This window comes from Tachypleus tridentatus, chromosome 10 (assembly GCF_004210375.1).
Source record: "Tachypleus tridentatus isolate NWPU-2018 chromosome 10, ASM421037v1, whole genome shotgun sequence".
Classification (NCBI taxonomy): domain Eukaryota; kingdom Metazoa; phylum Arthropoda; class Merostomata; order Xiphosura; family Limulidae; genus Tachypleus; species Tachypleus tridentatus.
In genome coordinates, this window is record NC_134834.1 from 119,545,189 (window position 1) to 119,566,319 (window position 21,131).

The 21,131-nt window shown below is 34.8% G+C and overlaps 1 protein-coding gene across 2 annotated transcripts; it reads left to right on the top strand.

The window, feature by feature from the left end:
- Positions 1-101: 101 nt before the first annotated feature.
- LOC143230180 (ribose-phosphate pyrophosphokinase 1-like) lies at positions 102-19,142 on the top strand. 2 transcript variants are annotated; one of them, XM_076463297.1, is made up of 7 exons: positions 102-382; positions 1,062-1,245; positions 2,860-2,958; positions 11,255-11,379; positions 13,265-13,438; positions 14,585-14,744; positions 17,130-19,142. In XM_076463297.1, the coding sequence occupies exons 1-7, from the start codon at positions 261-263 to the stop codon at positions 17,220-17,222; spliced, it is 957 nt and encodes a 318-aa protein (XP_076319412.1). In that variant the 5' UTR covers positions 102-260; the 3' UTR covers positions 17,223-19,142. The 2 variants fall into 2 exon arrangements, with proteins under 2 accessions (XP_076319412.1, XP_076319414.1); XM_076463299.1 differs by lacking the exon at positions 2,860-2,958.
- The last annotated feature ends 1,989 nt before the right edge of the window (positions 19,143-21,131 follow it).

The following is a 21,131-nucleotide window of genomic DNA, read 5'->3' on the forward strand; positions in this document are numbered from 1 at the left end:
TAGAAACTGAGTGTTTTTATAAATTATATGTATAAAAGATAATTTCTGTACTGGTGACTGGTCCCGATAGAGGCGCCATCTTTTAAAAGACTATAAAGTCTGGTACTCGTGATCTTTTAACTTAAAAGCATCAAAACATCAGGCATGTAGAACGAATACGTTGTAATGAAATCGGAACTTTGATAACTTTTATAAAAGGTAAGAAAAAGAAAGTAATTGTCTCGAACTTTCAGAAAGTGGAATATCATTTTAGTTAGGAAATGCCGAATATCAAGGTTTTTAGTGGATCATCGCACCCAGATTTGGCTCAGAAAATAGTTGATCGATTAGGGATCGGATTAGGAAAAGTTGTTCTGAAGAAATTCAGCAATCAAGAAACCAGGTATTTATGGCCGTTAACAGTATGTCTCAAACTTTTGTGTTGGTCGTGGACCGTCTGCTTTTATTATTACAATTAGTGTTATATTTACGGACTCCATGAGATTATACACTAAATATTATGTTGCCATCTTATTTCCGTAATTTAGTAATTATGAAGAGAGCTTTCGAGTCAAATTGCAGACAATTCCGTTGGTGTACAAACACTATAACATATTACTTGTATATTTAAGATGTTAACGCTATATGTATTAGTTTATATGAATTAAAGATATTTCTGTTAGATACTGTTATTAGTATTAATCACACAAGTAAATAAAATTGACGCGTATTGTAATAGTATTACAAAACCATGTTAAAACGTAATAAAATGTACCTTTAATTTGACTACAAATGCTTGCAATACTATACTTTTAATTTATAAATTACAATAGTTTTAATCGAAATAATAAGAATGAGTTAATATTTTGAAGTTTTGTAATATGACCTTTTTAATGTATAATAACAATTCTGTGAAGATGCTACATTTTCTCTTGAAGTTAAATATGCTATTTATTACAGAATAAAATCATCTTCAGTTTTTAACTTTTTAGATAACATGTATACTTTTTAAATAAATAAATCCAAATTTGAAATGCATGTTATGCCACTTGTATTTTCGATTATCATACGTGTATGTTTAGTGTAGAGGTTGGAGAATCTGTGAGAGGAGAAGATGTTTACATCATTCAGAGTGGATGTGGTGAAGTTAATGATAACCTCATGGAACTGTTAATCATGATAAATACTTGCAAAATAGCTTCTGCATCTCGTGTTAATGCTGTCATTCCTTGCTTTCCCTATGCTAGGCAAGATAAGAAAGATAAGGTGAGTAGTGTATGAAAGTGATTGTTTTAAGGTGTGATTTAGTTCTAGAATTTGTTACATAAGTACAAGAAAACCAAGAGCAATAAAAAATTTTAAACTAATAAGTCATGTTTTGTAGGTTATATTGAACTAATAGTAAACATTCTGTAATTAATTGTATCTATGAGGTGTGTGGAACAAATGATAACTAACATTCTGCAGTTAATTATATTTATAATATATAAGGTATATGGACACTAAAGGTAAATTACTCTTAAAGTAATGATTGATGTGTGTGTGTGTGTGTGTGTGTGTGTGGATGATGTGGTAATAACAATAAGCAAAAAAATTTTGGAATTCTGTCTGTTTTTTGGAATTGATTTTTATTGAGTGTTCATATCTGTACTTTTTAACCAAAATAGTACAAGAGTGTGACACATTTTTTGTCATGGACTTTCATGCTAAACAGTAGGTTGTTTGTGTAGCTGGTACATGTATTCAGTTGTTGTGTAATAATAAATATGAGTTTACAGTAAAAGGGTGGAAAGTGAATAGTTAAAAGTACACTTGTGGTTCATGTAAGCCATTACATCAAAGAAAATTTGTAACATTTGTTAGTTGAGTAATTTTAAAATAGTGACATTTTGATTTAAACAGTTTGTTTGAAAAGTATCATTTTGTGTGGGTTAAAATCAGTGTTCTTAAATAATCATATTGTCTTTATTTTGTGGGTTGTATTTCATGACTGGACTGTTTCTGTACTGGTATATATCTTTGTGTTAATATTTGTGATACTGCAAATGACTTGTATGAATGGTAGATTGAATAAGAATGCTGGCCAATGTAAGTGTTTTGTTAAAGTGATTTGACTTGCATGTCAGTGAGCAGGAAGGGATAATGACCACCAGGGGATTGATCTTCTAAAGCTGCTGTCATAATTACAATGTCCTTGAACACTGTAATCATATGCTGAACATCTACTTAGAACTTTGTTCTTCCTGGTATTTGTGAGAGACTTTTCTTTCAGATGATATGAAGTAGAAGTGGAACAAAAGAGGTCTAATGTAAAAAATAAAAGTAAAATAAAATATTGAGGGCTTGCAAAGCAAAGATAACCTTAATAACAAAATTAGTGTGAAATTGACTGTGCTTTGTGTAAATTCAAATAGATAGATGTCTGTGTGAGTGAACTAGATTCACTAAAAAGTGTAGTATTAGTTATTTATAAAATTATTTAAAGCAGTGTCTACTAGATTCAAACATTGGATGGAATGGCAAATGCTATATATCATTTAAAGGCACTAAACAGTAAATTTAATTTTTGACGTGCTGTGGTTACAAGTTTTTTTTCTTTTGTAACTCTGGTTTGTAAAACAGCATTCAATATATTTACACTGTGCTTTATAAAGTAATTAAAATCATTCTGCTACAGATATTCCATTTTATTATAATGAGAATAGTTGTGTAGTGTATACAACTGGACTTGTAGATGGTGATAGTGACTTTAATGTAGTGTGTTGAGTTTAGTGTTCTCCTTGAATTTATCTAGTACATAGTTAAAATGAAGTACTTTGGAAATAGATTAAATATTTTCTATGCATGTAATTAGCTATTGATATGTACCTTCTCATTAAGAGTCGAGCTCCAATTTCTGCTAAGCTGGTGGCAAATATGTTGTCAGTGTCAGGAGCAGATCACATAATCACCATGGATCTTCATGCATCACAGATTCAGGTTTGTATGGTGTTTTCCCTCATCTTTATTCAGGTATTTAAAGGATGTTCAACATGTTTCTTGAGATCAGTGAAAACAACCCAAAAAAAACAACAACAGGTTCTACAAATTGAATTTCTTGAAAAATTCAATACATTAGATTTAATTATAGGTTGAAATTAGCCACTTACTGAACAGTTTTTATCAAGTGAGTTCTTAAGTTATTTTCTTAACATGAAATTTAGTTGCTGTATAAAAATTGTGGTTTGTCCAATTTTTGTTTTAACTTCGTTACTCACCATCATATACAAGTGGTTACTTTTTGATTTTTTGGTTTTACAATGTAATGTTTTTTAAACTTGAACATGCAATTTGTTTGGTAATTTTTAAGATGTTAAATAAAAATAATTACTCTCATCTACAAGATTAACCACTTCAAATATGTTTAATTTAATCTTGAAATGATAAATCTCTAAGTAATATTTTTTTGTAAGAAAGATGAATTGTAAAATGTCATTTAGAAAATACATTGAGACTTAGTTCACGTAAAACTTCATAGGTGGAAGTGAGCTCTAACTTTAGTTTGTTGTCAGTTGCATTGATCAGGTTTAATCTATTCACTTACAAAGAGTTCTGTACTTTTACACATTAGCATTCCAGGGATAAATAACTTGTTCCTGGTTGCTCTTCCAGAAGAAAGGTTCAGCTTTCAAAAGTGCTCAGGTTTTTATTATCTTCTGTCATGGTTTTTTCCATTCGTTATTACACATGCACAGAACCTTTTCCTAAACATTTCTTGTTTATTCCTTTTATAAATTTTCATGTTGCTATAAACTTTAAAGCTTGTATTTATATAAATGGCTTAGCATAGCCAGGTGGTTGAGGCACTCGACTCGTTATCTGTGGGTTGCGAGTTCGAATCCCTATTGCACCAAACATGTTTGCCCTTTCAGCCATGAGGGTGTTATAATGTGAAGGTCAGTCCCACTAGTTGTGGGTAAAATAGTAGCCCAAGAGTTGGCAGTGGGTGGTAATGACTAGCTGCCTTCCCTCTGGTCTTACACTGCTAAATTAAAGATGGCTAGTGCAGATAGCCTTCATGTAGCTTTGCATGAAATTCAAAACAAACCAATTTATGTAAAATTTGTTTAATCTATATTTTACAGATCTCTGTAATCAGTCATTTATAGAATACCTATGAAATAAAAAATCTGTCAAATTTTGCAGCATCCTAGGTCTAAAAATGCTAATTACTTTATTAAAATTCTTCATGAATTTTTTTGATGTGAGGGCTCATCAAATCTGAGTTTATGAAAAGTGATTCAAAATGTGACAGTTATTTTGTTGTCAAGTTCATTATTTCCTTTTTGTATAACTAGTTTCAACAAACAGATAAAAGAAACTAAACGTGCCTATTGTACTTTTCCTGTTGTACTACACTTCCTATTTTCTAACCATTGTTTATTCCTTGAACTTGTGGCTGTTTACACAAACCATGGTTGTTTCTGTTGTAAAGACTGTTTGTTATTTAGGTACAAATTAAACTGACTGCCATTTCTTTTCAAATATTCTGTTGTCATATTGTGATCTTGCATCAATGAAATATAACAATTGCTACTTAGAGCTTTATTTTTAAAGACAGCTGATTAATATTTTCTTATATTTGCTGTACTGCTTGTGAATACCATGTATCGTTCAGTGTTGGTTTGGGAAAAAGACAATGCATCAACCTATTGACTAATGAAACAGTAACTGAGACAACACGGTGGTCACTTAACCCCAGCTTTGTATGTTACCTGCAGGTAAAGACATTTCATTATGATGGTTTGTACCTTTCTCACATGTCAATGTTTCTGCTGTTTGTTGTTTTACTACCACAAGTGCTGGAAGAAGTGTTCCATCATGAATGTTTCCTGTTTGAGCTTCAACTCTTCTGAAGTGTGAAAATAAGTTGGCAAGGTAAACACTTGTCGTGTAAGAGTGTGCATGTGTTGAACACTTGTCGTGTAAGAGTGTGCATGTGTTGAACACTTGTCGTGTAAGAGTGTGCATGTGTCGAACACTTGTCGTGTAAGAGTGTGCATGTGTTGAACACTTGTCGTGTAAGAGTGTGCATGTGTTGAACACTTGTCGTGTAAGAGTGTGCATGTGTCGAACACTTGTGTAAGTGTAAGAGTGTGCATGTGTTGAACACTTGTCGTGTAAGAGTGTGCATGTGTTGAACACTTGTCGTGTAAGAGTGTGCATGTGTTGAACACTTGTCGTGTAAGAGTGTGCATGTGTCGAACACTTGTGTAAGAGTGTGCATGAGTGTTGAACACTTGTCGTGTAAGAGTGTGCATGTGTTGAACACTTGTCGTGTAAGAGTGTGCATGTGTCGAACACTTGTCGTGTAAGAGTGTGCATGTGTCGAACACTTGTCGTGTAAGAGTGTGCATGTGTTGAACACTTGCCGTGTAAGAGTGTGCATGTGTCGAACACTTGCCGTGTAAGAGTGTGCATGTGTCGAACACTTGCCGTGTAAGAGTGTGCATGTGTTGAACACTTGCCGTGTAAGAGTGTGCATGTGTCGAACACTTGCCGTGTAAGAGTGTGCATGTGTTGAACACTTGCCGTGTAAGAGTGTGCATGTGTTGAACACTTGCCGTGTAAGAGTGTGCATGTGTCGAACACTTGCCGTGTAAGAGTGTGCATGTGTCGAACACTTGCCGTGTAAGAGTGTGCATGTGTTGAACACTTGCCGTGTAAGAGTGTGCATGTGTTGAACACTTGCCGTGTAAGAGTGCGCATGTGTTGAACACTTGCCGTGTAAGAGTGTGCATGTGTTGAACACTTGCCGTGTAAGAGTGTGCATGTCAAACCATAGAAGCTATATTTCAATACTTATAACTCTTGTTTATATTAATTTGTCCATAAGACAAACAGTGTAACTTCCATATTGATTTGATGAAGTTGGTTGTACAATGCAAGCTTTGTTTTTTGGCTTAGAAATGGAAGCACTGCTTCATAAACAACTTCTTGTGAAGAAAGACATCTTGCTATAGAAACTGGTGATGTGGACATGGATGGAGTTCCATATATTGCTGTAATAGTTGATGGAGAATGGAGTAGTAGAAGCTGTTGACACAAATACAGTCAACTGAGGAATAGTAGTTATTACTGGCCAAAAGACACAAATACGGTCAACTGAGGAATAGTAGTTATTACTGGCCAAAAGACACTGTTCTTAGTTGTAAGTTTCTGTAACATGTCTTCTAGTGCAGTGGAATCTGACATAATTTTAAAAGGATTTCAAAATTCAGAGCTGCATAAGCTCTGATGTAAGAATGATTGGTGATGATTCATCTGTACATAAAATATTTATGGAGTGTTTTACGGCAGTAATGTAGACAACATAATGTGTTAACTACACTGTAAGACTGTACACAAAACTGTTATTCCAAATAGCAGGAGAAAGTACAAAAAAACTGCAAACAGATGAGCAGTGACAGAATGTTGAGGTTAAAAACAGTGTTTGTGGAGCTATTTGGCATAATGCACAAATTGGTAATTCTGTAGAGGAACTGAAGGAAGATTTACAGAATGCCACCATACAATATATTTAGTGATTATAGCAAATGCAAATCCTATTACTGTTCCCACAAAAACTAACTGAGATCAAAACAAACTACTTGAATAACATACCTTGTGAAACCATAAGCAGAATAAAGAGACTGCTGTTGATGCATTGGTCAGACATGCCATCTGATAAGTAATTCAACAGTCAACTTACCAGAGACTTGTATGCACCTTGTGAAATGGTTTATCAGTGGTGAACAGATCTGTAGATGAAAACAATAATCTTACAATACAAGAGCATATGCTGCAGGTTTAGCACTTCAACTTGGCTCAACATGGCATAGTGTGGCCTAAAAATCCAGCACCACATGTCCATCTGCACTCTTCAAGAAATGTACAACTAAAACTCGGAATCAAAGGATGAAGGTTGGCAAAATATTTAAGTTCCTGAGGCAAAGAAGAATTGCTGTATATTGAAGAAACTTGTACTTTGGATGACAATGGAAAGAAGAATTATGGGCCTGAGTCAGAAAAGCCTTATCTCCCAAATTCAGGGTTCATAGAACTGGAAAAAAACTACAATTTACAAAATAAAATATAAAAAAGAAACAACTTTAGTGGAATAACTATTCAAGGGAACAAAGAAAACAATGACTTGTGGTTTCTCACATTGGACAAATTTACAAGACGAGGGGCTCTATGCCGTGCAGCTCCAAAGTGAAAATAATTTTATACAGTTCTTTCTGCTGTAAAGTATGGTGAAAGAAACAAAAGAAATGATTACTATACTAAAACTGGAAATCAAATAAAGGAATGCAGCCTATTTGTGGATATAGAGAATGAACACTTACAAAGATGTCATTGTTGGGTGTGATGGTATTATTGAAGTCAAGTGACCACTAAAATCTAAGGGAATGACTCCTTTATTTCCTGCACTGTTAATTAAAGATTTCTGTTGTACTTGATAATATTTTGAATATTATAATCAAATACAGGGTTAACTTGGTAAAAACTCTTTCATTATTTGGACATCCTTCAACATAAGTATTGAATGAATCCCTCAGTGTTACAGTTTTTTTGGAATTGGGGGGGGGGGTTCTCCCTCAACTAGACTGGTTGTATTTATACACATGATTATCAGAAATAATGGATCTAAGAATGACAAGAAATATGGTTTTATGAGAACCAAAGTGTTCTTGAAGCTAAAAGAAAGATGGAAGTAAAGAAACAAAATGAATTGTAGACAACCTTCCAGAAAGTTTTGAATGTACATTTCATTGTGTTTTGTTTTGTTTTTGAGATGTAAATTCTAATATTGTTTACAAAGTTAGGTAGTTCAACCCCTCAGTGTGGATTCCTGTAGTGGTGAGGCGACCTCCCAGGGAAGGTTCTGTTCTTTCAGTTTACCTCCTCTGGGATTTAAACATCCACCCACGTGGTTGCTGTGCATGGTGACCCATAAAGGGGAGAAGAGGATCCTGGTGGTTGAGGGGTCCAACCATAACACACCACTATGGCCTTCAATTTCTATAGACAGGCAGCCTTTGGGTAGCCCCTTGGGTCAATCTGCTGGTCCATTTGGGATAGGGTCAACCAAGTGTTGGACGTTCTCAACAGGTGTTGTGGACATTTTGTCTGAGGCTGGTGTTTGGGTATGGTGCTCACGAAACCCTGGCGTTGCTGCAGTGTCCTTGCTTGACATTGTAGTGTGTCCCCTTGTAGGGCTCCATGGTGGGTGGGGTCAGTGGGCACCAAAATTTTTTTTTCCTTTATATTCCCCAAATACAAATTTAAATAAAATAGTGAAAAACAGTCCATAGGTAAACTACCACATCTTGAAGTTTCTGAGTAGCAATCTTCAACATCTGTACCACCAGCTGTACCTCATTTTCTTATCCTACATTCTCTTTCAGAGAAATGTTTAGGTCAAATGTCCCCCTATTTTTTTATGCAGAAGGTACTAGAGGGACTTGCTAGCTCTCCAAAATCAGTAAAGAAGCTTTGATCTGGTGACATATTGGTGGAAACAATATTGGCAATTGGGTATACCCATTGAGGTTACACCTCATGCAACTTTGAATTTGTCACAAGGATTTATTGTTGAGAGGAATTTGAAGAACATCCCAGAGTTGGAGATTCTCATTGATTTCTCTACTCAGAAGTTTCTGCAGTGAGGCATATCTCTACTTGGAAAGATGGAATTACAATGTTGACCAGTATCCTTGTTCTGACATTTACATCACTATGTCCACCTGCCAACATCAAGGCAGGTTATCTTAATTGCAGGGTATAGCTGTACATTCCAAACCCCTCTGATGTTTCCAGTATCAGAGGTTTGGTCACTCAAAGACGTCATGTCGTGGTTCCTTGACATGTGCTCTTTAAGGTGGCATGGACCACAATGCCTACGAGTGTGAAATGGACCCACATCCTACTTTTGTTCTTGCCCTAAATGGTTGGAGGAAAAAGAGGTGCAACGTTTGAAATTGATTCATAATATTACTTATCCTGAGGCTCAAATTGCTGTCCACCACTTCATCTCGGACTTATGCTGCTGCACTTCATTCCACAACTACAGTGGGAGTGCAGACAGATCTCTCTGTGCCTCCAAGTGATCATTCTCAAAACAAATGAAGTCTTTTGACCTCCATGATTAAAAAAGTTTGAATCAACTTCTACACCCATCTCTGTCTCTTCCATACATTTCAATAAACCTCAAGATCCACACCCTTTGATTCCAGGTACAGGCATTTCTTTGGATATATCTGCATCTCCAACCCCAAGATGCAAAACAATCATTCATTCATTCACGTCCTCAGTCACTGGATTCCCATTCCAACAACAAAGACCTGTCCAATTGACCCAGGGCAGGATCCATGGAGGTCAATAAACCTCCCCGCATAAAGACAAGTAAGTAAAGAAGACGTGGTCGTAAACGGAAGGGTTCTCTGGCCAATTCCCCTACATGTCATTAAAAATGGCCACCTTGATACAATGGAACTGTCGATCTAGATGTCGTTCTAATCTAGATGACATCAAAACACTGATTGCATCTTACTATCCTGTATGTCTTTCCTTACAGGAAACATATCTGAAACATACTATTTTTGGGCAATTTTCTTTGTACAGAACTGACAGGCTGTGTGATGGACGAGTGCATGGAGGGGTGGCACTGTTGGTTGATCAGCATGTGCCCACCCTATCTTTGTCATTCAACACACTCTTGGAGGCCGTAGCTGTCTGTGTTTTCTTGGGTCATACCATCACTGTTTGTTTTCTCTACCTGTCACCTGGAGAGACATATGATCAATCAGACCTTGATGCTCTCGTTGAACAGTTGGTGTCTCCCTTTCTAATCCTGGGGGACTTTAATGGACCACATCCCCTCTGGGGAAGTGCTGGTATTAATGGGAGGGGTTGCTCTGTAGAGCATATGTTTTCTGATCACAACCTTTCTCTCTGCAATACTGGTTCTTCTACTTATTTTCATGCACCTAGTCAGTTCTTTACTGCTATTGATCTCTGTATGCTCCCCTTCACTATTCTCCCATTTTTCATGGTTCACAATAATCCATAAAGCAGTGATCATTTTCATATAATCTTGAGAGAGACTGGCTGATGCACCAGAGTGTAGTTTGTGTAACACTCAAGTCACAATAAGCCACACTTTACTTTCTTGCCATTGTTATGACTCTCAACGACAGCACCATTTTAAATGTGTACGGTCCCAAGGTTTGTCCATAACGTTAGATAATGTTATTGGTGATGGTAACACTGTCCACCTTGATAATGTTTTTAGTTTTTTTAAAGGCCATTATTCTTTTTAATGCTATTTAAGTTTTTTAATTTATACATTAGACCTTTTTTAATGTGGTTCCTTTTTAAGAATCACAGTTCATCTAGTTTGATTTGAAATTAGAAAATGGCCATAACATTAAATAACTCGACACCAGTACTGGAAAGGTTAACTTTAGGTGACTGACGCTGGTGTTTGAACTTCCCGTTAGTCATCTTGGCAAGTTATTATTAAACGTTTGCTACACGTCTTTTAAAACTTTAATTACTTTTTGACAATGGTCATGATGACATAACTTGGAACCAGGACTGGAAAGGCCAACTTTAAGTGACTGATGGTGAATTTTGTACTTACCTGTTAGTCTTTCTGGCAGGTTATGATAATTACTATTTTGCTACAGAAAGTTCTTTACAACTTCTCTTACCATAGTTTCTCTCTTAACATTGTAGACTAGATGTCACCATTGGTTTTATGCTATTTGTTTTTAAATGCTGTTTTGTTTTACCTTAATTTCTTTTATGAATTTTACTACATTTACTATACTTCTTCCTTTTTACCAGATGTTTAGTGCAGATCGCGCAGCTGCTTTGTGCCATAAAACACCAAATCAATCAACCAACCTACCTCGCAAATAATTAAGATTTGTTAGTTTTCATAACGTAATAATTAATGTCATGAAAATAGTCTGTAAATATTCTTTAGTTATTTTATTGTATTATTGTTTTGAAGGATTGTTATTACCCATCTTATCAATTAATTTTATAAGAGTTTTTCTTGTTAAAGTTGCCAGTGATTATGCACACAATAGTTTTTAAAAATGTTATACAATTCTAATAATTCTAAATATTTAATGGCACGTTGGTCTTTGTGTATGCAATATAATGAGTGGTATTTGTATTAAATTGTTAAAAGTAACATTATTTTAAATGTGTGTACACATGGAAACCAAATTTTCTGTTGCAGGGTTTTTTTGATATTGCTGTTGACAATCTTTTTGCTGAACCAGCAGTGTTAAAGTGGATTAAAGAAAACCTATCAGACTGGAGAAGTTGTGTTATAGTGTCTCCTGATGCTGGAGGAGCAAAAAGGTGTTAATTATGATGGACTATTCAGTAATGATATTGAGTTTAAGTTTGTTTCTCTCTTTTTACTGAATAAATAAATACTCAATAAAGTTAACAAATCAAGATATACTAATGATTTGTCAGTCAAATGGTTAAAAATTGTTGTCTCATCATTATTCTGTGGGTGTTACATGGCTGAAGTTGTCCACGATATGATTTTGCAGTATTGGTAGTAGGTGTAGACCAAATATTCTCCTATTCCATATTTAATTGTAAATGGGTTGATGCAGAAAGAGGTGTGGGTGGTTGGAAATTTGCATTAGCCAGTTCATTTCCTGATATGGAACCTTGCCTCATCTCACAGAGGTAGCATTTTCATTAAATCCTACCCTCTTCATGCAAAAATTTGTTTGCAAGCCACACACCTTGAGCTCCCATATACCCAATGATTGATGTTGTTCAACTACATTTTGCATGTAAATTACTATGCAACAGCCCTCTACCAGTAGGAATATGATACACCCTTCTGACATGTTACTCTCTATATACAGGTCTGGCATGGCCAGGTGGTTAAAGCAATCAGCTTGTAATCTGAGGGTCATGGGTTTGAATCCCTGTCACATCGAACATGCCATTTCAGCTGTGGGTGTTTATAATGTGATGTTCAATCCCACTATTTATTGGTAAAAAAGTAGCTGAAGAGTTGGCAGTGGGTGGGGATGACTAGCTGCCTTCCCTCTAATCTTACACCCCTAAATTAGGAATGGCCAGTACAGGTAGCCCTCATGTAGTTGTGCACGAAATTCAGAACAAACCAAATGAAATATTGATGTGCAGATATCCTAGTTGCTTTGCACCATAAAAATGCCAAACCCTATATGCAATTCCACTGAACTATTGCCTCTCGTTTCTCATTGTGCTCTTCAGTGTTTTTATTTTGAAACTTAATAAATTCAAAATTGTTTTCAGTGTTGGTGTTTTATAGTTTATTCTTATCTTCAAACATTTGCAGATCTAAGGATAAATTTTTTAGTTTTTCATTTGTTTGCATTAACACTGTTGTGTTTTGGTAACTTGACCTTTAATCTTTAATGATGAATTTGAAATTAGCATTTTGTAAGTAATGTTTGCAGGCTGCAGGTGGAAGAGCTTTGCTGTCATTTGAAAAGATATATTGATCATTAGGAGTCTGCCCTAACATGCCAAACCTATAGGATAATGAGGAAATTGACAGGTTTTTCATCCATCTGAATTTGCTGTGTTTTCCTTCACTTCACGTGATGCAACTTGTTTCTGTTTTATAAATTTCTCATCTTTTTCTTATTTTGTTTTTTCCCCTTCCTAGGTATTAGGATTTATGCAGAGGAGTAATTTCTATCTCAGGTGTGTGAGAGCACTTGCCCTCAGTGGGCTTTGAATTAGTTTATTTTAGCCTGTTGTTAAATGATTCTCATCAGTGCCCTATGTGTGGTGTGAACCTTGATCATCTATCCCACACATGCTTTTCACTGGGTATCCTCTCCCTGATTACCTCCACATTGGCACATTTGTCAACTTTGGCCCTTTACTTGCACATGCTTTCTGTTTTTGAATCTTCTGTTTAATATGCTGATTAACTAACACCTTTGATCATGGATAAGAAAGACTTAGTAACTCTTACTGTCTGACATACAAACTCTTAACATTGAACTGACTGATTAATTTAACTTCAGTTTGGTATTTTTGTATTCTGATATTCTATGTATTGTTAGAGGTTTAACTTTAATAAAAAGTTTTGAACTTTGCACCATTATTATATCATGTAAAGAATCATTTAAATATTAAGAAAATACAACAGTACTTTTGTTTGGTGTAAGACATTGTCAAGATAGCTTCAAGCAAGAGTTTCATTAACTTGTTACGTTCTAAGGGTGACTGCCATTGCTGACCGTCTGAATGTGGACTTTGCTCTTATACACAAGGAGAGAAAGAAAGCAAATGAGGTGGCTTCCATGGTTTTGGTTGGAGATGTAAAAGACAAAATTGCCATTTTGGTTGATGACATGGCTGATACGTGTGGTACAATTTGTCATGCAGCTGAGAAGTGAGTAAATGTTACAACAGTTTTTTAAATTCTTGTATTATTGCTTCAATTGTTGTTTTTGAATACTTGTGTAAAGAGGTTTTTTATTTCTAAAGTGTATTTAGTGTTTGCATGTTCTAGAATTTTCTATTAAATTAGTTATAAATCTTGAAATTAATCATGTCAATGTAAAAGTACTGGTTTTTCTCTCCAGGCTCTTATGAATGATAATCAAAGATGTTTCCAGGGCGAGTCCATGTATTATTCACAAATTCTTATTTTTTTTTGTCCATGTATTATTCACAAATTCTTATTTCCTCCTTTTGCTTATTCAGGGTTGGAAATTTATTGTGGGTCCATGTTCCAAGTGTCCTTCAAATTTATTGAAAGTAATAGTACTAATGCTAAAATTAATTTATTTATACAACTTTTGTTTGAAATGAAAATGCACCAGTTGAGTTGCAAACTGTTGTCTTACCTAGTTTCTCTGAACCTTTACTTACAGTCTCTCTGGGGTCAGATGTCATTTAATAAATGTTTCTGTAGGTCTTATCATGATTTAAACTTAAAATTAAGGTTTAAAAAACTGACACCTCATAACAGATCTTTTGTTTTTATTTAGTCCTGACATGAGCCTACACCACAAATAGTCCAACCTTAATCTGCCCTCAATGTTCTAAAACATTGATGTCAAATCTTAACTTTGTAAGCCTACCTTTAATTATTTGTCCCCTATTGAATAAACAAATTACAATGTTAAAGAATAATTTACAACGGTACACAAATAATAGAAGTCTTATGTTCCTGTGACCTCTTTTTGCTCTACTGAAATGTTAATGCAGTATGTTGTAAAATAGTGTTTTAGAATTGTTAATGTTACTTTGAGGTTCTTAAACAATTATAAAGTGTTTGCATGTTTCTATACTTTTGTTATATACACAAAACTCTACTTTGCATAAGCACAAATGGATAAATATAACACAGCTTATGAACTCAATTCTGTAACTTCCATTAACTTTTGTAAATAATCAGTCATTTAAGCTTATAGTAAAGAGAATATTTAATTACACAAATCATTATTAGGCCTAAAACCACATTTTTTCCTTTAGGAACTTAATAAATACAAGTTTGCAGATATTTTTACTTCTGTTTCATTTTTTTTCACAGGCTAATGGAAGCAGGGGCAAGTAAAGTTTATGCGATTCTTACTCATGGGATTTTCTCTGGACCCGCCATCTCTCGAATTAACAACGCTTGCTTCGAGGCTGTTGTTGTCACCAATACAATACCTCAAGACCAACACATGAAAGAATCCCCTAAGATTCAGGTGTTTGATTCTCAAGGTTTTTAGGGTTAAACCAACATCAGTACAACACACTTTGATTTTGGGTAGATCACTGTTGTGGGTAAAGCACGGAAAAGTAATTCTGTAGCTTTGTAATTAACAAAATAAATAAACTTAAAGGTTTTAAAACAAAAATCTGTTTTGTCAGGTAGAAAGGTCTGAAAATTATATCCAAGATCTAGTATATACAGTATTAATTATGGAAATGCACATGTAAGTCTTATAAAAAGTGAGTCATTTTAACTAAATGTTCAGTTTATCATTAGAGCAATACATCACAGAAAATACAAAGGAAAACAATGTTAATCACTAGTATTTTTTTTACTTGTATTAAACAATATTGTGTTACCATAAATTTATTAGTGTTTGGTTAACCTGTAACCTTCTCCATTTCTGTGCAAGACCTTACAACCTAATATAGCTAGGTTGATTGACTGACCTTTCTAGTTTCTGTGTAAGCCCATAACAGCCCTATAATATACACTGCTGGCCAAAATCTCAAGGCCAATGAACATAAACACAAAATATGCATTTTGCGTTGTTAGACTCAACCACTTATTTCAGTAGAGCTTCGAAAGATGAAAATAAGAAAAGGGAAAATAAAAATAAAATGTTTTAGCATTAAATAGGGAAGATGTGAACACTATGAAATTAGCCTAAATACTAGCTGGTCAAAAGTTTAAGACCATACCAAAAAGAAGTCCTAAACAGGGTAGGAAATGCCCAGCAAGAGGTCTCAGTAGTAAGTTGCACGGCCGTCATTGCGAATAATTTCAAACAGTTGCTTTGGCATGGTTGATATAAGCTTTTGCTAGTTGGAACGTTATTCCAAGTAGTGAAGATGATTTCACAAAGATCATGTACTGTTTGGAATTAACATGCATTTCTATTGACTTCCCTTGCCATCCATCCCCAAACATTTTCAATGGGGTTCAGTTCGGGCAAACATGCTGGATGGTCCAAAAGAATCACATTATTTGCCATGAAAAAGTCTTTTGTCCTGCAGGAATTGTGGATTGTAGCGTTGTCCTGCTGAAAGATCCAGTCATTTTCACAAAAGTAAGGGCCTTCAGTCAATAAGGATGCTCTCTCCAACATGCCAATGTAGCCAGCTGATGTTTGATGCCCCTGTATAACCTGAAGCTCCATTGTTCCGTGGAAGAAGAAAACACCCCAGATCATGATGGATCTTCCTCCACTGTGTCATGTAAAGAAAATGTCTCCGGTGGGATATCCTTATCGTGCCAGTAACGTTGGGAGCTATCTGGACCATCCAGGTTAAATTTTTTCTCATCAGAGAACACAACCTTTGTCCACTTTTTTACATCCCATGTTTGGTGCTTCTCAGCAAAGTTTAACCGAGCTGTTTCGTGGTGTCGCCTTTGAAGAAATTTTCTGTATTTAAAGCCTTTCTCTCGTAGATGCAGTCTTATTGTTCTTGATCTGCATCCATAAGGTCCTTAATCTGGTTCGACCATCGTCTGGTGTCTTGTTGGACAACCTGGCGAAATTTTCTTGGTCTGACCACTTGAAATTCTTGTTCCATACCCCTCAGGATCTTTTAAGAAATTTGCAACAGCAGTTTAACTACTCCCAATCTCGCCAGCAATGGCACGTTGAGAGAGACCTTGCTTTTGCAGCTCGACAATTCTGCCATATTCAAACTGTCAACTTTTTAGCCTTTGCCATGTTTGTACCCAATGTAACGTGGGAGATGTTGACAATGCTAATGCATGAACACAAGTCACTAAATTTCGTTACATGTTTATCGATTAACACTTCGTTTCAGTATGGTCTTAAACTTGTGACCAGCTAGTATTTAGGCTAATTTCATAGTGTTCACATTTTCCCTGTTAAATGCTAAAAAAGTTTTTATTTTCTCTTTTCTTATTTTTACCTTTCGAAACTCTACTCAAATAGGTGGTTGAGTCTAACAATGCAAGATGCATATGTTTATTTATGTTCATTGGCCTTACGATTTTGGCCAGCATTGTATACATAGCTCTGTGGATAAGGTATTTATTTCAAAATATAAATACTTGTTGACAATTCTTGCTCTTCCCTTTGCTTTTCTCTTCCAGTCTAGCCATTTGTTCCTTACCACTCTGAAGCTTTCACCTCTTACTTATTTAGAACATACTTTATACAATACAGTATGTGGTTAATAGGGAAATTTTTGTTTAGCTTCCATGTGAGTAAACATGATTTTAGATGTTAGGAATTAACCAAAATTATCTAATAAATTAACACTTAAAGAATATTTGTTACTCTCAATTTTGCATGACCATAGTAACATTTAAATCTTGTAATTGAAGTTGTTAACAGGATTACTTTTGCAGATTTATTGTTTTTTTTGTATCTTTGCAGTGCATTGATGTGTCAACAATCTTGGCAGAAGCTATTCGCCGCACTCACAACGGTGAAAGTGTTACATACCTATTCAGGCACGTGCCAATGTAACTGTTTTTGCACGTCCTTTGAATTGATTCCAATGCTGTGTAGTTAGAGTATCTGTATGAATAAGGATTTTATCTTGTAGTATTACAACAAGAAAACGTAAAATTGTAGAAAATGTTTTTGGTTTTTAAAATGTAAAAATTAACTTTTTATACTTTTATATTTGTCATGAAAGTTAACGATTTTTTCCAATTTTTACACTAGTATTGAAAGAGTTAACTCAATGTTTCAGTATTTTTAATTTTCTGACAAACCTACTGTAGAGTAGTTTCCTACTGCTGTGCTTGGTGAAACAAATCATTGGGTTTTTCTCGGTCTTCCCAAGACGTTCTAGAGGGTCTACTGTCACATCTAATTGTTTTAGAAGCTTCCACTCTCTAATGAAGTTCTAAAAAAGTAGAACATTTTTTGTAGTCTTAATGACAACTTTCAAGCTTTTGTTTAGAAGTGCAGTAAACCTGGTTGGTTGATTCTATAGTGTAAGGGATTACCATTACGTTTTTACTACACAGAAGAATTTCGTCATTTGCAAGCATGTACCTTGGGGCCTTCAATGAAAATAGCATTCAAAACAGATAATTCATTATTGTTATTAGGGTATGTCCTGCTGTTCACATTTACCCAAGTTTGGTAATAGTTGGAAAATATGTATCATCTTTAGTTGTGATAGAGATCTGTCCCACATAAGCTTTGATTATTGCTAGGATTTGGTTGTGGTTTAAGCCTACCCTTAAATATTTCTTGTACATTTTAATTTGTATTTGAAAGATATCATGCAGTGTATTTGGTTGTAGTTTGAATATGTTTTGTTGTATTTTTTTGCTGTGAGTATAATCTGTTTTGCTGTGTTTTTTGCTGAAGTTAGTATGTGTTCTGGACTGTACTATATTGGGTTAAAGTTGGGATTTTTTCTCACAGTTTTGATTATGGTGTGCAAGTCTATTGTATACCAGGTTATAGTTGCAATCTATACTTTAAATACATCCTGAAAGATTTAGATATTATTCATTTTGGTGTTGTTCACTTAGTTTTTTAGATAAAGTTTGTAGTAAGAACAGAAGTCTTAAAATTATATGAAAGACCTATATTGAACACATCTAGTTGTCTGTCAATAGTTTGTGTTCTGTTGAACGTGACATACTTAAACAACCACATGTATTTTTTAGTTAAGACAACAAGTTTGAATTCAAGTTATACATGATTTTGTTGTGGTCAGAATTAGGTTAATATGTACATTAATCCAACCAGGACATCTTGTCCACCAAACTAAACTTTAAAAGATATCCCAAAGCCAGCCCTTATCATATAGATATCAAACCCTTCCTTGTTCTCTTAAATTTACTTCTACCACATCTGAAGACAACAGATTTCAAAATCCAATTGCCCTGTTGGAGAAAGTTTTTTTGTTTTCTGTCTTAGAAGATAACTCACTCCTGTCCTGCCAAAATTTATATTTGTGTTCGCTAGTCCAACTGGTATCAGTGTTAAATATGAATAAAAGATGATACATCAACACTATTAATTCCCTTTACAAATATAAACACCTCAACCAGATCTCCTCTAACTCTTCTTTTTTCAAGAGAAAACCGTTTTAACCTGTCCACTTCAGTTATTGTCGTCGTAGCCCCTGAGCCCAAGGATGAATACATTACTTCAAGTATGTCCTAACCAGTGACATGCAATGAAATTATAACCTTTTACTTGTATATTTCTGTTAATACAACCTAAAATCCTATTTACTCTACCACTAACAACAACTTGCTCGCTTCAAACATTACACCTAGATCCTTTTCTTTCTTAACACTGTAAAGGTTCTAACCATTGAACTTGTACATTAAATGTACAGTACCCCACATGCATTTACTTGCTGTTATTATCATTAAAGACCATGTGCCATTTATTTGACCAACTCAACTAGTAATACCCAATATCGTCAACAAACTTGACCAGCTTACTGATCATTTTCTTCATCATTGAGTTCTGAGGTACTCTATCTGTAACATGAAAACAACTCAACTTAGCACATTTATAACTTTCTGCTGTCTTCGATTTAGCCATTTTTTTAGAGAATGAGTAACCTAATTTCCCACACCATTTTCCCTGGTTGTCATTCCAACTTTCATCACTATATATAAACATTGCTTGGTTTAACCCACTCATCTGCTTTATCATTATATTCAAAGATGTTGTTTTACTTCTATTCAACTTTCATCACTATATATATAAACATTGCTTGGTTTAACCCACTCATCTGCTTTATCATTATATTCAAAGATGTTGTTTTACTTCTATATAATACTGTCATTGTTTTTATTATCCTAGTGCTATGTACCAGTAGAGCATTATTTTTAAGTGTTTTATGTGTCTCACCAGAAGAAATATTTATACAGCATTACCTGTTTATAATTTCAATGTGTTTCAGGAAGCACGAGATCTCGTATTGATTTTTAGAAACGGAAATCTTTGCTAAACTCCAAACTTTATTCTACTTCATCTGTAAAATTTGTTACAAGTGTTTGTTTTCTAAAATGTGCCACTTTTTAAATGTTTCTAACACCTGATGTTCAAGTTATATAAACCTGGTGGATACTTTTCTAAGAAAGTAAAGAAATGACTGGAATGATTTACAGAACTTATGTTAACAAGGTCTGGGGATGTTGTTCTTTTCTCCTTAGATAAGAATACTGTGTAGTTTCAAGTCTAAACTTACTGCAAATATATCATTGCTATAAACAAATTAAATTTGTCTCGATAATCTTGCTTCTAAACTAGTTTATTACAGAACAGAGGAAAACAATTGAACTATTAAGTCATTCTTACCGTGATATCGTTTGTACCAGGTGATACCCGTACTGGCATAACCCTTGAGAAAATAAGTGAAGATGTCTGTGAAACATAAGATTGTTTTCCTCATTTCTGTAATTACAGAAATTTGTGGTCTCAAGAATCAGTTTGTACTGTTAGTGTAAACAATGAAAAATTCTTAGTAGAACAGGGCTGAAGGTGGAATAAGACCTGTTTGTTGTGGCCTGTGTACAACTCGTTAGTAGAACAGGGCTGAAGATGGATTAAGACCTGTTTGTTGTGGCCTATGTACAACTCGTTAGTAGAACAGGGCTGAAGATGGATTAAGACCTGTTTGTTGTGGCCTGTGTACAACTCGTTAGTAGAACAGGGCTGAAGATGGATTAAGACCTGTTTGTTGTGGCCTGTGTACAACTTCGTTAGTAGAACAGGGCTGAAGATGGATTAAGACCTGTTTGTTGTGGCCTGTGTACAACTTCGTTAGTAGAACAGGGCTGAAGATGGATTAAGACCTGTTTGTTGTGGCCTGTGTACAACTCGTTAGTAGAACAGGGCTGAAGATGGATTAAGACCTGTTTGTTGTGGCCTGTGTACAACTCGTTAGTAGAACAGGGCTGAAGATGGATTAAGACCTGTTTGTTGTGGCCTGTGTACAACTCGTACCTCTGTAAACATTTAAGTTTGTTTTAAACCAGGATTGAAGATGGATTAGTTTTGTTTATTGTGGCAAATAGACAGTGTAACTCATGATGATGAGAAATACAGTGTAAATCATGATGATGAGAAATACAGTGTAAATCATGATGATGAGAAATCCACTTAAAGTAAAAATGTATTCTAAAGACAGACAGTTGGTATGGGTATTAAAACATTAACATAAAATACAGAAAGTTCTGACTGTCTTAGGTGATCTTCAGGTTAACGTAGTTTGAAACTGTCTTTTGCTGGTAAAAAGTCTCTGAAAGGAAAGTGTGAACAAGTACGAGATTATAGGGGGCGTTGCAGTTTAAATGTTAGGTTATTAATTTAGGTATAAAGGTATATTTGTTTAGTTTTCATTTCAGTTCTTGTATAAGTAGGGCTTCTTTGCCTTTGTTTCCTCAGTAT

What these genes read in the sequence shown, in the direction of transcription:
- LOC143230180 (XM_076463297.1), top strand. Translation starts at nt 261, where the DNA reads ATGCCGAATATCAAGGTTTTTAGTGGATCATCGCACCCAGATTTGGCT. An exon ending in GGCAAGATAAGAAAGATAAG is followed by an intron (nt 1,246 to 2,859) that starts GTGAGTAGTGTA and finishes CTTCTCATTAAG; the next exon opens with AGTCGAGCTCCAATTTCTGC. An exon ending in TTCATGCATCACAGATTCAG is followed by an intron (nt 2,959 to 11,254) that starts GTTTGTATGGTG and finishes TTTCTGTTGCAG; the next exon opens with GGTTTTTTTGATATTGCTGT.